Genomic DNA, 21920 nt, shown 5'->3' with positions numbered 1-21920 from the left:
GTTGCCCCAACTTTATGTAGGTGACATGTCCATCTAAAATGAAAGGAAACCTAATGGCACCCTACTTGACTCCTTACCAGCATCGTTTCCAGCCCCAGAATCCTTTGGCAGGAGCTCAGCAGTTTATGAGCCGGGATCCCCAAGAAGAAGATGAGTTGAAGTTGTGTTCTCACACAATGACTCTGCCCACCCGCGGGCAACTGGAGGGACGGATGATTGTTACTGCTTATGAACACGGACTGGACAATGTAACAGAGGAGGCAGTGACCATCGTTATCCATGCATTGGAGGTTAGTATGATGGCTTTAGATGGTTCATTAATGCAGTAACTGTAACAGAAGTGCAATGAGGACATAAATGAGTAGTTTTAAAAACATCAGTAGTATGGAAAGAACGTTTTGAATTGGTCTGCAAAATCCTTTTTATTCTATGAATTTGTGGATCTTTACAGTGCAATGGTTGTTAGGCATTTGTATGTCTTACAGCATGCTGGAGATACAAGAACTGTCCACTCTTTTCCCATGTTTATACAGTGAGATTATCAGGTTGCAATCAGGAATTTGGTACTTTTTACTGTATATCTCTGTCACTCATCACTCACCCAGAGATCACTTAGGAATATAGCACTATGGGCCGGTTGAGTCACATGCAGCTTTGTATGGTGCCCCATCTAGCAAGTAATAGCCACCTGCACATGCCACATAAGCAAACATGAGCATCTTTGCGTATCTCTGGGCAATTCTGAGCCGGGTGTATCTCAGCCATTTCTCTAGGGCGTGTGGCCAGAGTTGCGTCTTATTCTGAGGTGTATGTATGCCAAGGAAACTCCTATTTCACACAACTCTCTTGCACCCAGCATAGGGTGGGTGTAAGTGGCGATAATAGTGATGATGGCTGTGCTGAAAACAGTGTGGCGGTGTGATGCGTAGGCATGAAGATGTGCATCTAGTTGTGCCTGATGGAAACTACTATAGAAATTGTTGAATCACTGACTGAAGGTAGAGAGGTACATGTTGGTACTAATGATATACAAACCATTGATGTTTGAACAGTACAGCAAGCTTTTTGTCTGTTAGAAAATAAGCTTGGTTAGGCAGCCCTCTGTATCATGTTCAGTTTTGCCTGTTCAGGAGATGGAGGAAGATGGTATGGTCCACATTAGGGATGTTATTTGGTTAGAAAAATGGTGCAAGGAGGAAGGTTTTCCATTTCTCAGTTATAACATCGGAGTTTGGAAGGACAAGAAATTATTCTGAAGAGACCATTCACATCACCGACGCAATGCTAACGGGCATTCTTAGTGAATAGCTCAAACATTTCTTTGAGGATACTGGGTTCCTTAAATTATTCAGACTGACACCAGGTACTAATTCAACACCGTTTTATTACACTTCATAAAATGGAGTGCCAACAAAGTAACTGTCACATCACACAACAACTTCAACTAGCAAGTAACAGAGTCACAAGCAGGGGCGTATCTACCCCTTGGCCTGGATGGCAGTCACCAGGGGCGCTGGATGAAGGGGGGCGCCATCTTGGGGATAATAACTCTGACTGCACCCCTAGGGAGCAGTTCCTGCTATTGCCGCACAGTGCCCGGACCTGGGATGGATATCAATGCCGGTGATACCAGTGATGATGCTCACGCTGCCCCCTCCCCACACGCTCGCTCTGTCAAATGGGCGCTCACCTCTCCAGTAACAGCCCTGGAAAGAGGCATGGTCCCCAAATGTAACTGACAGTAGCATCAACCAATCACCACAGTTGGACTCCCCAGGCAAGGAGAACAAGCTGAGCCTATCAGTGGCGTTCAGGGGTGGGGTTATGCAAATAAGCAAAGACAGATGATGCTACTTGAATCAGCCCACCCCCTCCCCTTCCCAAAGCAAAATTAACAAACATCCCTCTGTCATTCTGTCAGTGCACCCCTGCCCTTCCTCCCTAATCGCTTCTCACACCCCCTGCCTCTAATATTATGTGGTGTGCATCAGACTAATAACCACAGGGCAGCACTATCCTGGTGTGTGGGAACAGTAAATGTAAGTCCTGTTTTCTGTAATAAACTGTATTTAGCAGCCATGCAGCAGACAGCCACAATCTCATTTTCACCCTCAATAAACCCACAAGCAATATCTGCTCATTTTATGTATATATTCTTTACTGGTTACAACCGTTATTCTCCTGTACTGTATGTGAGAAAAAAACCTTGTGTTTATTTATTGTGAAGCAATGAGTACCCAAGAAAGGATTTCTCTTTACATATAGAGATTATTTGCTGTTTTATTACATTTCTATAACACTGGTATAATAGTGGAGAACAGGTGTATGTCACTACAGAACTTTCTGTTGAATAGCAGAGTACTGATAGGTGTATGCCATCACAACACATAAGCCGGGCACACACTATTGCGATCCACTGAATGATCTACCGACCCAACGCGGATCAGAATGATAGATCGCGTGGATCGCATAGTGTCTACTGACTATGTGCACACTCCTGCGGTCTCATGCGATATTGTCCGGTCAGCTGTGCTGCACGGCCAACTGGACGATATCGCATGCGGTGGCGTTGCAGTTAATGAAGGACAAAACGAGCGATCATTCCGTCCTTGATTACATTGCTCAGTGTGTACCCACGGTACAATATGTATTCCGGGTACACATCAGCAAATGTGTGCCCAGTATACCGTAACTGTGTGATAGCAGAGTGGGACACACATTATATATATATATATATATATATATATATATATATATATATAAAATCTATCTATATCCAGACGTAGAGGCGGCACTCAGAAATCAATCACCAGACTTGAGACAGAATAATATTTCAACGTTTCGAGACCATTTATTATCTCGTAAATGGTCTTGAAACGTTGAAATATTATTCTGTCTCAAGTCTGGTGATTGATTTCTGAGTGCCGCCTCTACGTCTGGATATGTTGGATCCCATGGGGGATACCTAGGAGGGCACCAGAACATTATTGATTCAAGGTGGGAGTGCTGCCCTATGTGGATATATATATATATATTTCTCTCACTACAGTACTGACTGAAATATTACAGAATTGCAGAAACCTCTTCGTAAACATTCAGCAAATTATAAATGTGTTGCTGAGTTTAACAGCTGTTCTGTTTCCCTATTTAAAATGATTGGGAGGGCGCCAGTCCCTTACTTTGCCTGCGGTGCTCGAACCCCTAGATACACCCCTGGTCACGAGTATGTAATTCCACCATGAGGAATTAGGAACACCTAAGAGCATTACCTCTTAGGTCAGTCTTTCCCAAAATAAACCCTGTTTATCCCTGTAAATACTTATTTATGCATCTTATTCACATAGTGATGTGAATAGTTAGCACAAGCAGCTTCTGTTAATTAAAATGATATGTTCTCTGTGCGTCTGCTGGTGTATCTGCATGAGAAAACAAGAGATATGGTAAGAACTTACCTTTGTTATCTCTGTTTCTACGAAGTCCATAGGGTTGACCTTGGGGTATAGGTTGGGAACCAAATTCGTGCACCACACAGTTAAAGCTTTTAGCTCCCAGGATGCACTGGGTCCACTCTCCCTATAATCCCACCCCCAAGCCAGAGGCACCTCAGTTTGTAAGTAGCCAAAGGCCGGAGGAGGAAAGAAAGAGAGAGAGAAGACTGGAACACTCAATAACCATACTCACAGAGAAGGAGACTGGAAGCCGGTGACCAGTAACACAGCCCATATGAAGCCAGGTGCGTCAGGGCGGGCGCCCTGTGGACCCTATGGACTTCGTAGAAACAGAGAGATAACAAAGGTAAGTTCTTACCATATCTCTTGTTTTCTACTTCAGGGTCCATAGGGGGTCCACAGGGTTGACCTTGGGGATGTCCCAAAGCAGTCCTTATAAGGATGGGGACGCTCCTGTGCTGAGAGGAGAATCCGTTGCCCAAAGGAAGCATCCTGAGAGGCAAAGGAAACCAATGCATAGAACCTTAAAAAGGTGTGGACAGAAGACCGCGTGGCCACTTTGCAAGGCAGAACAGCCGAGGCGCCACAGAGAGCCACCCACGAGGGACCCACAGCCCAAGTAGAATAAGTATCAACCAAAACAGAAAGACCTATCCTATGTGTAGGCCCCTGTGATAGTCATTCAAAGTCATCTAGCCAATGTCAAATTATCGGCCGGCCATCCTTCCCTGTGAAGTCCAAAGACAACAAATAAGGAGGCTGAGATCCTGAAGGAACCTGAACGGATCACATAAATCCGGAGAGGCCGGACCACAGTCAATGACTCCACACCAGCCGAGAGGACTGTTGACTAAAATGTCAGTACCATAAGTTCCAGAATAATATGGAACTTAAAAACCACTTTAGGAAAAGACCCAGGGCGAGTGCAACTCACACCCCTGACATGGTGAACCATCCAGTAGAGGGAGCCACCTGAGAACGCTCCCAATTCCGACACTCTCCTGGCGGATGCAAACGCCATAAGAGAGAGAGAGAGAGAGAGCCTAAGCTATAGACCATGTAATGGCTATCAAGGCTAGTGGTTCAAATGAAAGTCCCAGGAGGGCACGAAGAACCACTACTAAATCCCAAGGAGCCACAAATGAGATAAAGGGAGGCATAATCCAGAAAAAACACCCTGGAGGATGAACCGGATACCAGAGAGTGGAGTAATTCCACATCCGCACTGACAGGAAGGCCAGGCAGAGGGCGAGACTCAAGCCAGCTGTAAGGAATGCCAGAACTTCTGCAAATCCTAATCACCGGAGGATCGTAGCGACAGGTACGATACCATAAGAATTATGTATGCCACAGACTGTGATAGATCCCAGCAAAGTCTGGCCTACGTGCTCTAAACCTTTCAATGATGACAGAGCCAGGGAAGCCCTAGGACCACAGTAGGGACGCAGTCAAAGACAAACGATCCAGGTCCAGGGAAAAACAAGGACCCTGAGACAACAGGTCCAGACAGTGAAGCAGTAGGAACGGAGCATCGATGAGGAGACCCCGAAAATCTAAGTACCAGTGACGTCTGGGACGAACTGGAGCCACCAGAAGAAAAGCCCCTCCGTCTCGAATTAAACTTCTGAATACCTCTAGGAAAAAGGGAGACCGTAGGACACAGGTACACAAAGTGGAAGGACCACTTCACGGACAGAGTCGCTGAAGGTTGCTTCAGTACCCCTAGTGCTGAACTGTAACACCGGTAGTGTGTGATAGTCAGTAGGCCATGACGATCACCTCAGGGAGGCCCTCTTTGCTCACCAGGAGTTGAAACCTCTCTTGAGAGACTAGTCCCCAGAATGCACATCGTGACGGCTGAGGAAGCCCGCTTCCCAATGGAGAGCTCAGGGAATGAACACTGCAGAGATGGCCAGGAGGAGACTGTCTGACTATGTCAGAATGTCACATTCCTGTCATTGCCACCTAACTTCCAGTGTTGCCTAGATGGAAACCACTGTAGTGACACTGTTGGACTGAACCTCTTCAGGTTTACCGTGAAATATGTTTTAGGCCAGAGTGAAGGCTCAAGACAGCCTAAGGGACCTCATTCAGAGTCGGTCGCTCGTAACCGACTCAATGGTTAGGCCTGCGCACGCAGCTTAACGATCGACAAGGAGGCGGCCGTTCAAGATGCAAGCGGCCGCCCTGATTCAGTGCAACTGCTTGCATCTAACGACCGCCTCTTAATGAGGGCCCAAGTTCCAACAAGTAAATTGGCAGGGCGGAAGCGACAAACTTCCAACTGCCCCGAAATGAATGCGGACCAGACACTGTCCGTAGCAAAGAATACCCTGGACGAGATGGCCATAGCCACCCGGACAGAGACCGAGTCACCTCCGGAGAGAGCATCATCGTTTGAACAGCGATCCGATGAAAGAAGCTCTATCCATCTGGAGAGGAGCCAATTATGGCAAGGCCTGGAATGGAACTGAGCACATTCCATCCTTCCAGAGGTAGACACTCTGGATATTTGACCGCGCATCACAGAGAGTAATGACATATGTCGACTGCGTAGACATCCGCATCTCCTAGTTGAAGAGTGGAGAACTTGTCTTACGCCAGAAGAATTCTCAGATTCTGAGAATCCAGCAGGGCTCCCTGTGAAGGATGCAGAGAGGACTTTTTCCCCGTCTGTGCCGTGAAGAAGCCACGGTTATCCTGACCTGGCTGTAAAGTACCTCGGTGATCCTGCTAAGAGCAGGAAGCTGTCCAGATACTGGAGCAGTCAGATACACTGAACAGGTGAACTGTCAGAAAATCCATAAAACTGGTAAACCCCGATGGGGCTGAGGACAGTCCCAAAAGGCAGAGCCCGAAAATTGCAAGTGTTGCCGTGGCACAGCAAACCTGATCCCATGCTGATGAGAGGGCTCTATATGTACCCGTAGGTACGTGTCCTGAATATTCAGAGATACCATAAAGTCCCCAGGTTCCAAACATCGGATGATGGAGCATGGTGGACTCCTCCTGAGTCCAAGCACCCTTAGAATCCGATTCAGGGATTTGAGACAGAGGATAGGCAAATGAGGACCAGTTGGCCACTGCCCCAGAAAGAAAGTAAAACAACCAGTCCCTCGCTGAGATAGTGAGGCTGGTCTAAATAGCTCTGCTTACCGCAAAGACTGTATAGCTTTCTGGGTTTGTAAGGCCCTGATCGGGTCTGAAGAAGGGCCCTTGTAAAAACGCCTGTGAGGAGGCCGCCTGAGCAATGAGAGGCCGTTCCCGTGAGAGATTACGACTCCTACCCAAGCATCCGTGGTGACTTGACACCAGCACTGGGTGAACTGAGAAAGTTGGTATCTCACTCTGGAATCCCCCAGATGTAGACCTGTCCCGTCAGGCTGAAGGTTTATCCTTAGGCTTAGAAGCAGGGTCGTCTGGAAGTCCAGGTCTGCTCGGCACTGGATATGGTGGCCACCGTGGATGCCGACAGCCATGAAAAAACAGGCCTTTAGGCTGACCCTGAGGACCAAAAGACTTAACAGATTTAGTCGATTGTAGTGGGAGTAGCTAAAGACGGTATCTTCCCATTAGTGATACCGCCAATGATGCAACAATCTTGTCAATGTGAGTACTAAACAAGATCTTCCCCATAGATGGTGTCTGCACCTCTGCTTTCCCAGAGCGCAACCATAGGGTATTGCAGCCGAAACCCAGAAGGTTAGAAGACTGGCATCCAATATAGGTATTCCCACATATGCAGTTGTTATATTTCATGTGAGTGGCAAAAGACATTTGAACCCCAGACGTGTTGGAGGGGAAAAAAAAACGTTACAAATGCATCAGCCCAGTATGCAATAGTATTAAGCAACCATGCGATGGCCCTGGCAGGACGGGCAACAGCCCTTGAAAGCGAGTATATTGATTTCCTGCAAATTTACCACCAATGGATCCGTAAAATCCATCCAGGCCGGATTGGGAGGTGAGTTAACGCCGGTAACAGACGATTAACATAGAAATCACCTCCTGGGGTGGACTTGTATTACTTGTGATGACCCTCAGGGAATGGCAAACAGGAGGCCTTTGTGACTCCTCGTAACTGGCGACAGCCAGACTGCCGTCCTGAGATCCACCCGCTGGACAGAAATGGGGAATGTATGATACAGGTGCAGGATTAACATTCTCTATAACCAGAATGAACCTGGCTACCATCCCCAAAGCAGGGATAATAATAATACTTAAAATCGGCTCCCCCCATGTGAGAGAGAAAGAGCCCAATACATCATCCAGTTCGTGGCAGAGCCAACTGGGAAGTAACCACAGGGCTTATGTAACGTCATTTTGTATTTCGTAGAAAAACGACATCCACCCAGGATGGCTGTTGTGGTAATCCCTGCAAGGGGAATTACACATCATTGTGGTACCGGAGGTAATTCATGTACTGTGAAAAAAAAAAAAACCCCGGCAGGGAGCAATAGTCTGTGACACAGGGGTAAAGTGCAAGAAACTGCGAGATACCCTGAGTTGAGAAGGGCAGTATGGTGAAGTAACCCCAAGTGAGTTACGACAATGGGGCCCGCCCGGCGATCCGCAATGGAGAGGATCCCGAGAAACAAACAGCCCAAGGGGGTCGTGTAAGGGGCCCGGCACCAGATGGTGCCGCATACATAACCCTTTCTGAGTCAAATCCTCCGCACTAATACCTGCAGTTCATGACTTGCAGGATAGCAAAATAAAAAAAAAAATTGGTGCAGATTCGCGCTCTATCTCCTGGTCAGACATATCTGACTAACCATCTTGGCGGAAATATTAAGCAGCGCCATACCGGTCCTGACTGATGCTAAGATTAGCTGCAGGGACCCATTATCAGCGTATGCAACACACAGTTCCACCTAAAATATGGCAACGTGCGGCACGCAACAGTATGTGACCAACCTCACAAATATTAACAAGTGTGTGTGTGTGTATATATATATGTATGTATGTATGTATGTATGTATGTATGTGCGAGGTCTCAGAACCACCCTAGGTACACCTGTATTAGGGCAGATTGTAAAGAAAAGGGATAGATATACACTGACAGGTGAGAGAAAAAGCAGACAGTCAGCACTAGCATAAGTTACATACAATGCAGAAAAATATATACATACATTAGCATGACATATAATATACTGCACAATGTTGCTACATTCAGCTGCCCAGATTCAGTGTCTGGGAAGGCTATAGCGCTGTGTACACTCACCCAAATGGCCAGGTACGCAGGGGGACTGGGCTCACTGTCATCCTAGGAGTTCTGCAGCACCACAGAGAGAAAATGGCCGCTGGAGACCTCAGAAGAAGCAGCTCAGCGACGCCAGACTGTAGTATTGAAAGGCGCGCTGAGCGGAGGGGTGGAGCCGCTAGACAGGGAGGGCTTCCTCCCCTGGCTAGCAATTAACCCCCCCGGGATGCCGGCTCCCGCTGCTATAATCCCTGGTGGTCTAGTGGACACGTGGGGTATGCCTCCATGGAGGGGGAGCCCGCCGCCACCGCTAGCGCCTTCGGTCTGTCCCCAGAGACTGGAGGCATAAGGCTGCATGCACATGCGGGTCACCGCAAGCGGTGACCACACGACTTACCTGTCCCCGTCGATTCGGCAGCAGCCCAGGGATTCCTCCAGAGTCTGGCTAGTACAGACTCTGGGGTCCCGCTGCGATCCCCAGATCTGTACTGGCATCGCAGCGCCGGAGGGGTGTAGAAGTGGCAGCTTAGACATCCATTGGACAGTCTGATGCTGCCGCTCTGAAGAGTAGTAAAAAAGAATAAAATAAAACTCTTAAAATACATTTTAAGCTTAGGGGCTGCTAAGCAGCCCCCCTGCGCCAAGGGTGACCCGACTCCGGCCGGGCACCAACTACAACTGAGGTGCCTCTGGCTTGGGGGTGGGGTTATAGGGAGAGTGGACCCAGTGCATCCTGGGAGCTAAACGGCGTGGTGCCCGGATTTGGTTCCCAACCTATACCCCAAGGTCAACCCTGTGGACCCCTATGGACCCTGAAGTAGAAATGCTACATTACAGTGTCAGCGGCTGGAACACTGTAACGTAGCGTTTCTCATGCAGATACACCCGCAGACGCACAGAGAATATAGGCATGCTGTATATCATTTCAGCAGAAGCTTCTTGTGCTAGATATTCACATCACTGTTTAAATAAGACACATTTGGAGGAAAAAAGTTTCACAAAAAGACGCTCGGCGCTACCGACTCACGCAACGGCTTGGTGCGATTAGGACTGTTTAACGCGCGAGGAGGCTAGATGTAAGAGGACACATCTGTATAAAGCTGAAACCTGATAGTATGAAACATGATCCGAATGGCAACATAATAATTACAGTGTAAACAACCATCTGACATAATGTAAAAACAAACCTACATGGGAAAATGCAACCGTAAATACATAATATAACCATATTCAGGAACTTGTCAATATTAGTAATGAGATGTACTGGAGAATAGTAACCAGATGGGGTAACCTTTACTGTTCTTTATTAGCTATGTTCGCTGTTTAAACTAGCTAACATAAAGACAAATAAAAAGTATTGTTGTAGGGAACACAAAGAAAAAATTAAACCGTTTTACATGTGTACAAAAGCTGGCAGTTTAGTCAGTAGGTACTGAAATGATTTCACTTCAGTCAAGGGATCAATAACATTTTGTTTAGCTACAACTGAGTAATGGTACAATAATAACAGTGACTAAACACTTATTCCAGGTTACACCCAGACAGATGTAGTAGCTCAAAAAAGGAGGTAGTTACTTTGTATATGAGAGTAAGTAAAAAACTTTCAAACCGTTATTGATTCCTAATAGTCGCTAGTCGCTATTTAGCTTCAAGTCGCTTAAGAAAGAATTGCTTTCCAGTCGTGTGGTTCCAAAGCACAAAAAGTTATCTATGTAAAGAAAAAGTAACACTGTGAAAGATTTAACATTTAGAGTAAAAAGCAATCAATAATAGTACAAGCCGATACATACGCATGCGCACTGGTCCCAGCATACAGTCATCAATCCAGAAGCCTGTGATCATCAAAGAGGATGTCTGTACGCTGGAGTCGGGTCACAGCTTATATACTTTACAGAGTTCAATGTTAACAAAGGAACTAGTTGACAGTTTTCCATTGATTCTTGCTTCTGGATAATCTGGTCTTTGGTTGATACATACGGTGTCATCAGGGGCATGGCTCAGTCCTCAAACGGTCACATTGTGTAGTTTCCCGCCGAACAACTGGTTAATACTTGCTACAACTCTACATGCATGTTATAACATTTCTATCCAATAACTCCCTATCATCCATAACTAGCGGACGCATGATGCGACTTCTTTGCCAATAGATACGGATGTCTGCAATTAAACAGGGATTTAGTATGATACCAAACATGAAATGTCCACTGTATTCTAAACCTTAGATCTCGTTTAATTACATATTACATCATAATTATTAGCTAAAAATGCCTTTAATAACACTGGTTATTAACTATAATGTGTGGGAACCATCTTGTACATGTGCGTCTGTGTGTTGAAATAGCAACTATATACAAATGAGCGTCCGTGTATATAAGTATATATACATTTATGTGTGTGCGTTATGTGCATCAGTGTATGTGTGTTGTGAATACACAGTTTAGCGCATCGCGCAACGCAAAGTAGCGTTGTGGAAACGCATCATCAGACCATAGATTATTAGATCGTCAGATAATAATTGCACAACTATCATAACCAATTATTTGACTTTGAATAGGATTGAGGGCCTGATTCAGAGCCGGACGCTCTGACCAGAGCGCTCGCTCTGAATCAGGGCCCTCCTACCTAAAAATGGAGCGGCCTCTTGGACGCTCGCATAGCTGTGGGTTACCACCCACAGCTTATGCGAGCGTCCATGATGATGGTCGCGATGGTCAAGACCATCGCGACCATCGGGCTTGCGACGAGACCCTGCGGTAGGGTCTCGTGGCCGCAAGCCCTGGAGTGATTTTGGCTCCATCAGAGCCAAAACCACTCCCAATGACATCACTAGTGATGTCAGTGGGGCCGGACCCAGACGGTAGGGAACGCCTCCGTCTGGCAGCCACGCCCCCGGCAGCCCACCAAAGGGGCGTGCTGTCAGTCACCATCAACAGCACGCCCCCTTTGGTGCGAGACCCGGAGCATGCGCATTAGGGCACCATCGACCCGCTTGCGAGCGCTCAACGCTCGCGAGCGGGTCTGAATCAGGCCCTGAGTGTATATTGTGAGGAAGAAGCCCTCTGGACAGGAATAACTTTTAAGTGGCCAATACACGGTGCGATAAAGCAGCTGATCCAACTGATTGGTGCGATTTGGCTGCTATATTGCACCATGTTATGGGTCTTATGTCGGACCGAGCGCGCACCCGTGGGGTCGTACATCGCACCCCCTGATCTTACTGCTGGATCAGTGGATCAGGGGATGTGATGTGCGATCCCATGCAGCTCTATGTGGGTGAGGGAGGGGGGACCCGGCATATCAGGCGGTCAGCCACCCGATTGCACCGTGTGTGGGGACCGCCCGATATATTGGACGTCGGATCCCCTGTCGCCTCGCACGGTGTATGGCCCGCATTAGACCACAAGGACAATATGCAGAATTGGATAGTCTATTAATGGACAGTCATTGAGATATCCTAGATAGGTGAGGCAAGGATTGTGGGTTGTTTCGCCATGCACAGAAGAGTAGTGACATTCTACATCACTTGCATGGGGCATCCTTTTTTTTTTTTATGCAATTAGTTAGGGAACCTACATATAAGTAAATAATCTGAGATTTTCTTGTGATAAATGGAGATGTAGGGGTAAATTTACCAAGGTGAGAGTTTTTAGAAGTGGAGATGTTGCCCATGGCAACCAATGAGATTCTACTTAACATTTAACTAGCACCTTCAAGAAGATAATAGCTGGAATCTTGTTGCTTTGGGCATCATCTCCACTACTAAAAACTGTCACTTTAGTAAATTTTCCCCGTAGAATCTAATGTGTCTGTAGGAGAGAACTAGGGGTCTAGTGACCATCTGTCAGTTTTGTTTCATATACAGACACCGTGCATTTTAGTTGGGAAAGTCCCTAGAACTGCATGAATGTGTTTACTAATATTATCCTGCATCTATATGGGTTTCTGGTGCATACACACTTGTAGCAGCTCCACCACCTCATAGCAATGTATCCAAATGGTGAATAAGGGACTGCTGAGAAGTTTTATTCAAGTAGAAGAAAACTTTATTGGTGATATCAAGTGGTTGAAAGTAGGTCAGATCAGCAGATTCAGGTGGTTTCACGCCTCACAGGGCGCTTCCTCAGAGGCTAAATCCGGCAAACCCTTACAATGCTGCTCAATATGTACATATACAGTAGTTTTAAGGAAACCTTAATAAAAACCATTTTGTAGCTCTCATCAACTTTGGTTTTTATTTTATCTAATAAGAGGTTTCACTTTTTCATTACTGTCCCGGATTTTAATATATTTGCTCATAATTTAATTTTGAAAAGGCATTTTTACAGTAGGGTATTTTCTAACATTTTAAGACTAGATACAATTGTGAGTAGTGATGCAGCTAGATCACTTGGTAGCAATACTGATATACAGAGATAAACTAATAAATATATATATAGTTTAAGTGCACCTTACTTTTCGTTGAAGCTCTGAGATCTAAAGACCTTTAAAGCCATGTATCCACTACACGATATTACTGAGCGTTTGCACGATTACAACATCGTAATCGTGCAATCGCTCAGTAATCATCTGCAAATTGGGCAGTTAAAAGTCAAAAACGACCAGCGATGCATGCGCCCGCTGGTCCTTTTAGACATCTATCATCGCCCGAACATGCTGGTCAATCTGGCGACGACCGGTTGCCCGAGTTTGGGGATGATTGATGTGCCTACAGTGAACGGCTGAACATTCTGTGTAGGCACATCAGACTGTGAAACGACTGCACGATTACAATGTCGTAATCGTGCAGTCATTTCTATGTCTAAGTGGATACGCACCTTTAAGATTTGATGCTGTAAAACAGTGGTTCTCAAACTCTGTCCTCGAGATAACCTAACAGTCCAGGCTTTAAAGATATCCATGCTTAAGTACAGATGATTTGGGTAATATCTCAGTCAGTTTGATCATACCATCTGTGCATAAGCATAGGTATCTTTAAAACCTGGACTGTTAGGGTACCTTGAGGACCGAGCGCTGTAAAATAACGATTAGATAGATGTCTGTTATGTTGTAGCTTTTCTTGTATCTATTTCACATAACAAGACATTTGTGTTTTTTGAATTATGTATTAATTGATCTTGAAGAGCAGGTAGAATTTCTTACATTTTGTATAAAATGTAAATGAAAAAGAACCCAGATATACTAGTCACTGTTTTGTAGGTAGAGCACACTATCAGGACACAGGATCTATTTAGTTTTATTCATACACAGGCCACATTTTTGTTGTTATGGGAAATAGACACAACATAACACGTGATTAATTAATATACTGGGCACATACTATATCTGTGCCCTTGTCTAATCAGAATAAAGTATGAAAGGTTATATCAGGGCTTGACAAATGTTTCTAATATCTAGGAGCCAGGATGAAAGTGGAGGAGCCACATCACTGTCCCCCCTCCCCTCCTCAAAACTGTGTGGTTTGGCAGCGGTTTTGCTATCTGCAGATTTACTAAGGCCAAAACCGCTGCAAAACTGCCATCAAACCACATTTTAGAATAGAATACAATAGGGCTGTCATTTAGAAACTGCTGCAAAACCAAACCCCCATGGGTTTAGAATAGAATAGAAACCGCCACCAAACCCCGGGGGCTTAGAATAGAATAGAAACCGCCACCAAACCGCCGGGGTTTAGAATAGATTAGAAACCGCCGTCAAACCGCCTCTTAGTAAATTTTGCCCAATGTGTGCAAGAACGAGATAATTAATCATGCTAGTAAACATTCTTTTCAGAATGTTTGATTGAGCGAAATCTAAAACCTCATAATGATCTATGAAATGTTTGTCTGTAGTCTAATGACGTTGTGTTTCCTACAAGAACCAGTTATCCCTGTTTATGCAGGCATTCAGGCTGTGTTCATCATCTGCACAGGATGGTAAATACATGACTGAAATCAGACATGTGTTTGCATTGATGCATAATAAATACTTTTTGGCAGTGGTTTTGGATAAAGAAAAAATTGCCTGAGCCTAACAATCTGTTCATGCGCTACAATGCAGGTTGCTTTAACCTGTGAGTTATGTTTTTAACATCCATAGCTGTACAGTATATACTGAAAGGTTAAAGGAACTCACAGGACTGAAGTATTGATACATTTTGTGATTTGAACCTGAATTCCTGTTAGTCCTTTTTATATTATTAAAGTTCTATTTGCAAAGAAGAACATGAGTTCATTGTTATTTTATTTAACTGTAGAAACACCTGAAGGATTTATTAACCTCTGTGGTGTCACGTAGACAAGCATACCGCCTAAAAGACAGACACTTCAGATATGCATTTGGCTGCAATATCAATCCCCAACCCTACCTGAGAAACAGTGTGGCAACCTACAATCAGCTTCTTGAATGGTAAGTGTCTTGTTTAGCAGCTAAAGAGTTAACTGTGCTATTCTAAGTGCTTCTCTTCCAAAAGTAACAACAACTGTTTCAGAAATACTAATAAAATGGTGAAACATTGATCTGTTGTATGTGAAGTATAAAAATATCCAAATATGCTAATAGTACTATGACTCCAGGGCATAATTAACAAATGAAAACACTTCTTCCTTACATTGCATATGCCGGGGAAGTAAAAGCCAATGGAAAACACTTTGTTAATAATTAAATGTCGTAACCAAATAAATTAAATTGCTCTCAATTTTAGGGGCACTTAAACACCCCAGTTGTTTATTTATTTACTGTAGGTTGTAACTAATGAAGCAGCAATGTTTGTTTTATCAATAGGTAATATAAAGATTGTCCATCTAATGCAGTACATCTTTTTCCATCAAAACACCTCTTTGTATACTCCAAGCTCTGTAGTTGGTATTTCACGCACTCACAGGAATGAAATGTATTCCTAAAGTAAAACCACGAATTTACATTAAAAATGCACTCGGGACACAGATATAGTGTTTTTATTTTGTTTTTTTTAATGGATACTGCCACGGTTTTATGAACATCTCCTCCAAGCTTTACTATTAATCATAGTGTAATGATAGTGTTCTGTAGTTACGCTGTGCTTAGAATTTAAAGTTCAGGGAAGCACAGATGGTGTAATGGTTATACTGGCCATACACGCTACAATTATCTGGGCTATCCGCGGATCGCCCCGATAATTGTAGCGTGTGAGGGGGGCGACCGAGGGTTAAATATTGCTCGGTCGGGCATGCCGGATTGTCCAGCATGCCCGTCCGATGCGATATTTCCCGGTAAACTGTCGGCTGCATCGGGCAGTGTATGCCCAGCCGCGGCCGACAGACAGACATTTCCTGTGTTCTTTCCTACGGAAGGAGCAGGGAAATGTCTCCTCCCCCGGGGGCGGAGCGCAGATGTCGGGCTTATACACTGTGAGAGAAATCTCACAGTGTATGCCGGTGACATCTGTGGTTGGCAGGCTGCCAGATAAAATGTCTGTCGGTCTGACAGACATTTTATCTGGCCGTGTATGCCCAGCATTAGCACTACTGCCTCACGGCACTGAGGTCATGGGTTCGATTCCCACTAGGGCTCTAACTGTGTGGAGTTTGTATATTCTCCCTGTGCTTGCGTGGGTTTCCTCCGGGTACTCCGATTTCCTCCCACACTCCAAAAATTTTCTGGAAGATGGACTCCCAACAAAAATTAAAGTGTGGAATATAGATTGTAAGCTCCACTGGGGTAGGGACTGATGTGAATGGTCTAATATTCTCTGTATTAGCGCTGCGGAATATGTGTGCGCTATACAAATAACTGGTAATAAATAAATCAAGTTGGGCTGGCTTTAAAGTTTCTGTATTGACATAGATGTTTGTTAGATATCAAGATTTAGCTTGTGCATTGTACTTTCTGATCATTCTAATACTTCCCATTCCCCAGTCAAAATGGACTGTGTGTATGGATGATGAGTTATGCAGGTATTTTGGATTAATGTTAAAACAAATAACTTAAATAGTACTTGTTTGCACACAGGTGAAGCAGCCTATTTGTGGGGCTGAACCAGTATTCAGTATATTGCATCAATTTACTAGGAATGGGATGGACACTTCTTTCAGCTTGTGGTAATCAAAGCAAAACTACCCGTCCGAGTCACATTATTATGACCACCTTCTACTTTGACATCGGCATCGTGTAGGTCACGTGCTGTGCGCTGGCTTGGTGGGTATATAAGGTGTGCGATAGGCCATCTGCACACATATCACTCGTTGCTGTCATGGGTAAAAGAGGCGATTTATTAGTTACAAAAAGGGTGGCAGTATTTCTGTAACAGCACAGTTTGAACTGTTCGCGTGCTGCTGTGGTGAAGGTGTATCGTAACTGGACCATTGGCACCATTGTGAATAACCGACGTGGAAACTGCGAAGCACCACGTGCCATCTATGTGAGAGGTGAACATCGGCTATGAAGGTGCGTGAGTGCCGACCGACACGCCACAGTGGACGCGGCTCACCATCAAAATGAACCTGGGGGCCACTAGACATGTCTAAAATGACAGTTCAGCGAACTCTGCTGAGTCTGGGGCTCCGAAGCAAACGGATGGCGGAAAAGGCTTCAATATCGCTCCTGTATCGGAGTTGGACCTCCGCTGATTGGCGAAGGATTGCCTTCTCCGATGACGTTGGTGTATCGGGTGAGAAACATCGGAGAACAAACGCCCTGCAACCATTGCTGGAAGAACGCAAGCTGGTGGTGGCAGCATTCTGGTCTGGGGAATATTTTCATTGCATTCTCTGGGCACACTCATCCATGTGGAAGGCACCCTCAACCGATTTGGTTATGAATCGATCCTTTGAGAGCATGTACACCCATACATGCTGATTGTCTTCCCTGCGGCAGATGGGATCTTCCAGCAAGACAATGCGACATGTGAAACGGCTAGAAATGTCCGACAATGGTTGGACGAGCACGACCAAGACTTCACAGTACTTCCGTGGCCCCCTAATTCCCCGGACTTGAACCCGATTGCGCATAAGTGGGACCACATGGATCTTTGTGTTCGCTATATGGATAACTCCACCACGCATCCTCCAGCAGCTGTGGGATATACTGCAGTCAGCATGGCTCCAAATACCTGTGCCAACCTGCTAGCACCTTATTGAGTCACTCCCAGCCCATCTAGCTGCTGTCCATGCTGTATGCGGTTACTCTGGCTATTAGCTGGTGGTCAGAACAATGTGACTTGACTGTGTATATATGCTCCCATCTGCAGGATGAGCACAGCAGTGGGAACTGATGACTGTTCAAAATCCCTGAAGTCCCATTTACTTTTTGGGTCTAACTGGTACTTTGGGCAGCATATCGGTGTGCGAGTTCATAGTCATGTCAAGTGTACCAATTTTTTTTTGCAGTACTATGTAGTGCCAGAATCTCTCTTTCAGTGTTCCTAAAGTAAGTCCTTTTGCTTTATGCTAGTATGCTAGCTCATATGGGGAGAATCCCAGAGACTTCTTAAGTAATTAACCATATGCGGGCAGGAAATAAAGTACAAACTCCTTGCCTTGGCATTCCAATTCCACAAAAGTTCATAATGTGTTCTTTAAAGTCCTGATTTTTCACATCATCCAATTGTTTGCCATTGGTTTGCCATTGAGTGTATATCACTGACTGTACTATTGCTACTAATCTTGCAATAAAAATTTACAATGTGTGATCCAATAGTACTTCAGCAGTAATTCCACTGATGTAAACCATCTATTTTCCAGAGGGTATATCGCCTCTGGGCATCTAGTTGTATAGAAATTGACTGAGAGATTGTACTATTTTAGTAATCTTCATGGCTAGCATAAACCGCATTGGAAATTGCAGTCACGGTTATCCCATTTATCAGACAGACCGGTGGGCCCATCTTGTTACACCGGTGCCCGAATCCCGACATCAGATGAGATGCCAACGCCTACATTTTGAATGCGATAGTGGTCCTGGTTAGCTTTTCACCAAAGGAGGGTTAGGGACTGAGGGTGGAGGGTTAGGTTTAGGCACTAACTGGGAGGGTTAGGGTGCAGGTAAGGGAGGTGAGGGTGAAGGTTAGGATGCAGGAAGGAGGGCGAGGGTTGGTATACTTACGGAGCCCGTCGGCATTCTGAGCATCGGGATGCCGCTGTCTGTTTTTCCCATTCCCAACGTTGCAGATACATGTACACACAGTATATCTATACTAATATAATAAGAACATTGTGTCTGTCTGTCTGTTCCAAGTTGATAGAAAAGCTCCTGAACCGATTTTCCTGAAAACTGCATCATTTTGTAGTGGAAACTCCGAAAAATAACCTGCTTTTTGTTTCATCTCGATCCGTCAAGTTAAAGCTGACCAATAACAAAAACCTAATAATTGACATCAATGCAAGAGATAGGTATGGCACCATGCATGTGGCCGATAAGGGGTGGGGGGAAAGATGCTTTGGGCCCACGTTTACTTATAGGATAGGCTACATAGGGGTCTGTGCACAGGGCACACAGTGACATTGGTGTAAGTGGTGGGTGTAGGCGCTGCTGCCTCCAGTCTGTATAGCGCTGCAGGTCACATGAGTCACTCCTGGGACAGTGCCCCTATGCAAAGCAATGCAAATAGAACACCTCAAATGGAAAAAAAAATAAAAAAATTGTCAGAAGCAATTTAATTGTCTGTGTAGATTGTCTGTCTGCTTTTAGGTCCTTCCATGTTAACTCACATTACAAAGTAACATAGCAAGTATATGAATGGCTTTCAACAACAAAAGGAACTTATGTGAAATGTAATTTTAATTACATATAAAATAATAAGACCGGTCATGCTTTAAATAACTGTATACAGGAATTGCTAATTGTTTGCTATGTCACTTTGTAACATGAGTTACCATGGAATGACCCTTTTCATTTGTATTGAGCTTCCGATAGCTGAACTGGATGTAAGATCATATACACAGAGCTGGTCGTCTATATGTGACCCTGAATGCTTATGAAATGTATCTATGTATTGGTGACTGGTGCATATTTGTATATTCTATTACACATGCCCTATTCTTTCTTATTTTATTTATTAGGCAAACGCTAATTTGTACAATTGAAAATGTAAAAGTATACAATAGGTTAACATTCTCTCTTAAAATGACATAATGGAGGGTTTAAATAGAAACAATGATTTGTTAATAATGTTATTTTAAGTAATTTTACATGCTTGTCACTAGGTGGGGGTATTGGTGCACCAGTACTCTGTACTGTATTTAGTTTGTCCTAGTCTAGTTAAGACTTCTCTCTTACTAACATCAGTACTAGCACAAGACGTTGTGTACATCTAAGATCTACATGTGGAAGTTCCTTATGTTAATATTTTTACTTAAGCCGCTGTTTTCGGAGGTCCTCATTCTCCCCTTAAAATGAATAAAACGTAGCTCATAACTCTTCACGTTGCATCCATTTTATAAGCTTTAGAAATGTGGTTATTTAATATTAATCTTACTGATGTGGTGCTTTCATTGCCATTTACCTATCATCCACCCACCATGTTAGTTTTTATCTATCTTAGTTTATGTCCTCTCAGAATAATTACAGGTTGAGTCTCCCATATCCAAATATTCTGAAATACGGAATATTCCGAAATACGGAATTTATTTTGGCATGACTGAGATAATGAAACCTTTGATTGTTGATGGTTCGATGTACACAAACTTTGTCTAAGGCACAAATTATTAAAAATAATGTATAAAATGACCTACAGGCTGGGTGTATAGGGTGTATATGAAACATAAATGAATTTAATTTCTGTACACAAACTTTGAGCCACAAAATGATTGAAAATATTGTATAAAATTACCTGCAGGCTGTGTGCATAAGGTGTATATAACGCATAAATGCATTCTGTGTGTATAATTGGGTCCCATCCCCAAGATATTTCATTATTAAATGCAAATATTCCAAAATACGGACTATTCCGTTATACAAAATACCCCTGGTCCCAAGTATTTTGGGTATGGGAGACTCAACCAGTATTCTTTACTTGACCCCCATTTGTTCTAAGTTTCTCCCTGTCCCAAACTGGTATGTTCTATGCAGGGCTGTAACTGCCGGTCGCCCAAGAGGGCTCTCACCAGTGGTGGTGGTTTCTGATACCACCAAATGTTGTCCCATGGGGATAAACATGAGCCTCCTTGATGTTGTAACCCAGAAGTGTAGCGTGCGCGCAATGTTGCAACACAGCTGAGTACAAGTTTTAGTCAGTTACGTCTTTCACTTTGCCAAGGACTCCAGGACCACAAAACACCACCCTGGTTCTATGAAATTCACAAGCTAAACCTCTGAAGTAAAGATTAGGGTCGTATCCGCTTTAATAGAAGCACAGTCAAAAGGGTATAACTATTTTTTTTTTATTTAGGGGTTAAGCTGGTCTGTAGTCATTCACTGTCCAAGAGGATACATACAGTATGTTTTACTAAAGTTAGTAACAGAATAATCAGACACTGCACACAGCTCTGTTACCTTCGTCCAGTTTGTATGGATGCAAACTGACAGGTTTGTGGACCTATGGTTCTGTGTAGGTTTAGAGGCAATAGCGTGAAGCTGAGCCGTATGCAGTGACTGTACACCACTCAGTCAGTGCAGGGATCACCAAATAGATGGGAATAATAATGTAATTAGCATTACTGTGGGATCATAAACAGTTGGGAGAAACTTAATATGCTAAATATACATAGGGCCAAATGTAATAGGGCGAGAGCATGCAAACCCGCATATTTTTCAGACTCAAAATAATTGTCACGATTTAAATTCTCATCCAGATGTATTTTCCCATTTTGAAAATACAACTCGATCAATATAATAGTGTGAGATTTTGCTACTAAACTCTTAAATTTTTCTAAACTCTAGGAACCTGTTGCATTTGGCTCATAATCTTAAGATTATGTAGAAATTATTTAGTGCACATTACTTTTTGTTCTCCTTTGGTCTGTAAAATCTATAAAAGTTAATCGCAATGGTACCGCACTTTGGGCCCGATTCAGCACGGCTTGCAAATGCATATGCAGATCAGCCGATTGTTCAGTACTGCGTATGCACCGCATGTGCTGTAACCGCACTGCGATTACAGATGCAGATTAGCCACTGCGATTGCATACGCAGCTTGAGTACTCACTGTGTGCGATGAGACAGGTCAGGCCTGCTGTAATTGTGCGTGATGGCCCGATGTGCTTCGATACCGATGTATACACAGCACTGCGTGGTGTTACGGCTGTAAGAAAGCAGCAGTGGGCGTCTCTATGCTAGTTGGGCTGTGGCAGTCATTAGCATATTTTTGCAGCTTTATT

General features: G+C 44.3%; 1 protein-coding gene across 1 annotated transcript in view; it reads left to right on the top strand.

The window, feature by feature from the left end:
* Nucleotides 1–21920, top strand: part of TADA1 (transcriptional adaptor 1) — a 75588-nt gene that overhangs the window by 7258 nt on the left and 46410 nt on the right. The window contains exons 5-6 of the mRNA XM_088481903.1: nucleotides 81–290; nucleotides 14885–15036. Coding sequence (XP_088338029.1) covers nucleotides 81–290; nucleotides 14885–15036 — 362 coding nt within the window. The remainder of the gene's footprint in view (nucleotides 1–80; nucleotides 291–14884; nucleotides 15037–21920) is intronic.

Source organism: Taudactylus pleione, unplaced genomic scaffold (genome assembly GCF_031769625.1).
Source record: "Taudactylus pleione unplaced genomic scaffold, aTauple2 ptg000017l, whole genome shotgun sequence".
In the NCBI taxonomy this organism is placed as follows: domain Eukaryota; kingdom Metazoa; phylum Chordata; class Amphibia; order Anura; family Myobatrachidae; genus Taudactylus; species Taudactylus pleione.
Note: the sequence above shows the minus strand (reverse complement) of the source record. Positions and strands in the feature narration are given on the sequence as shown.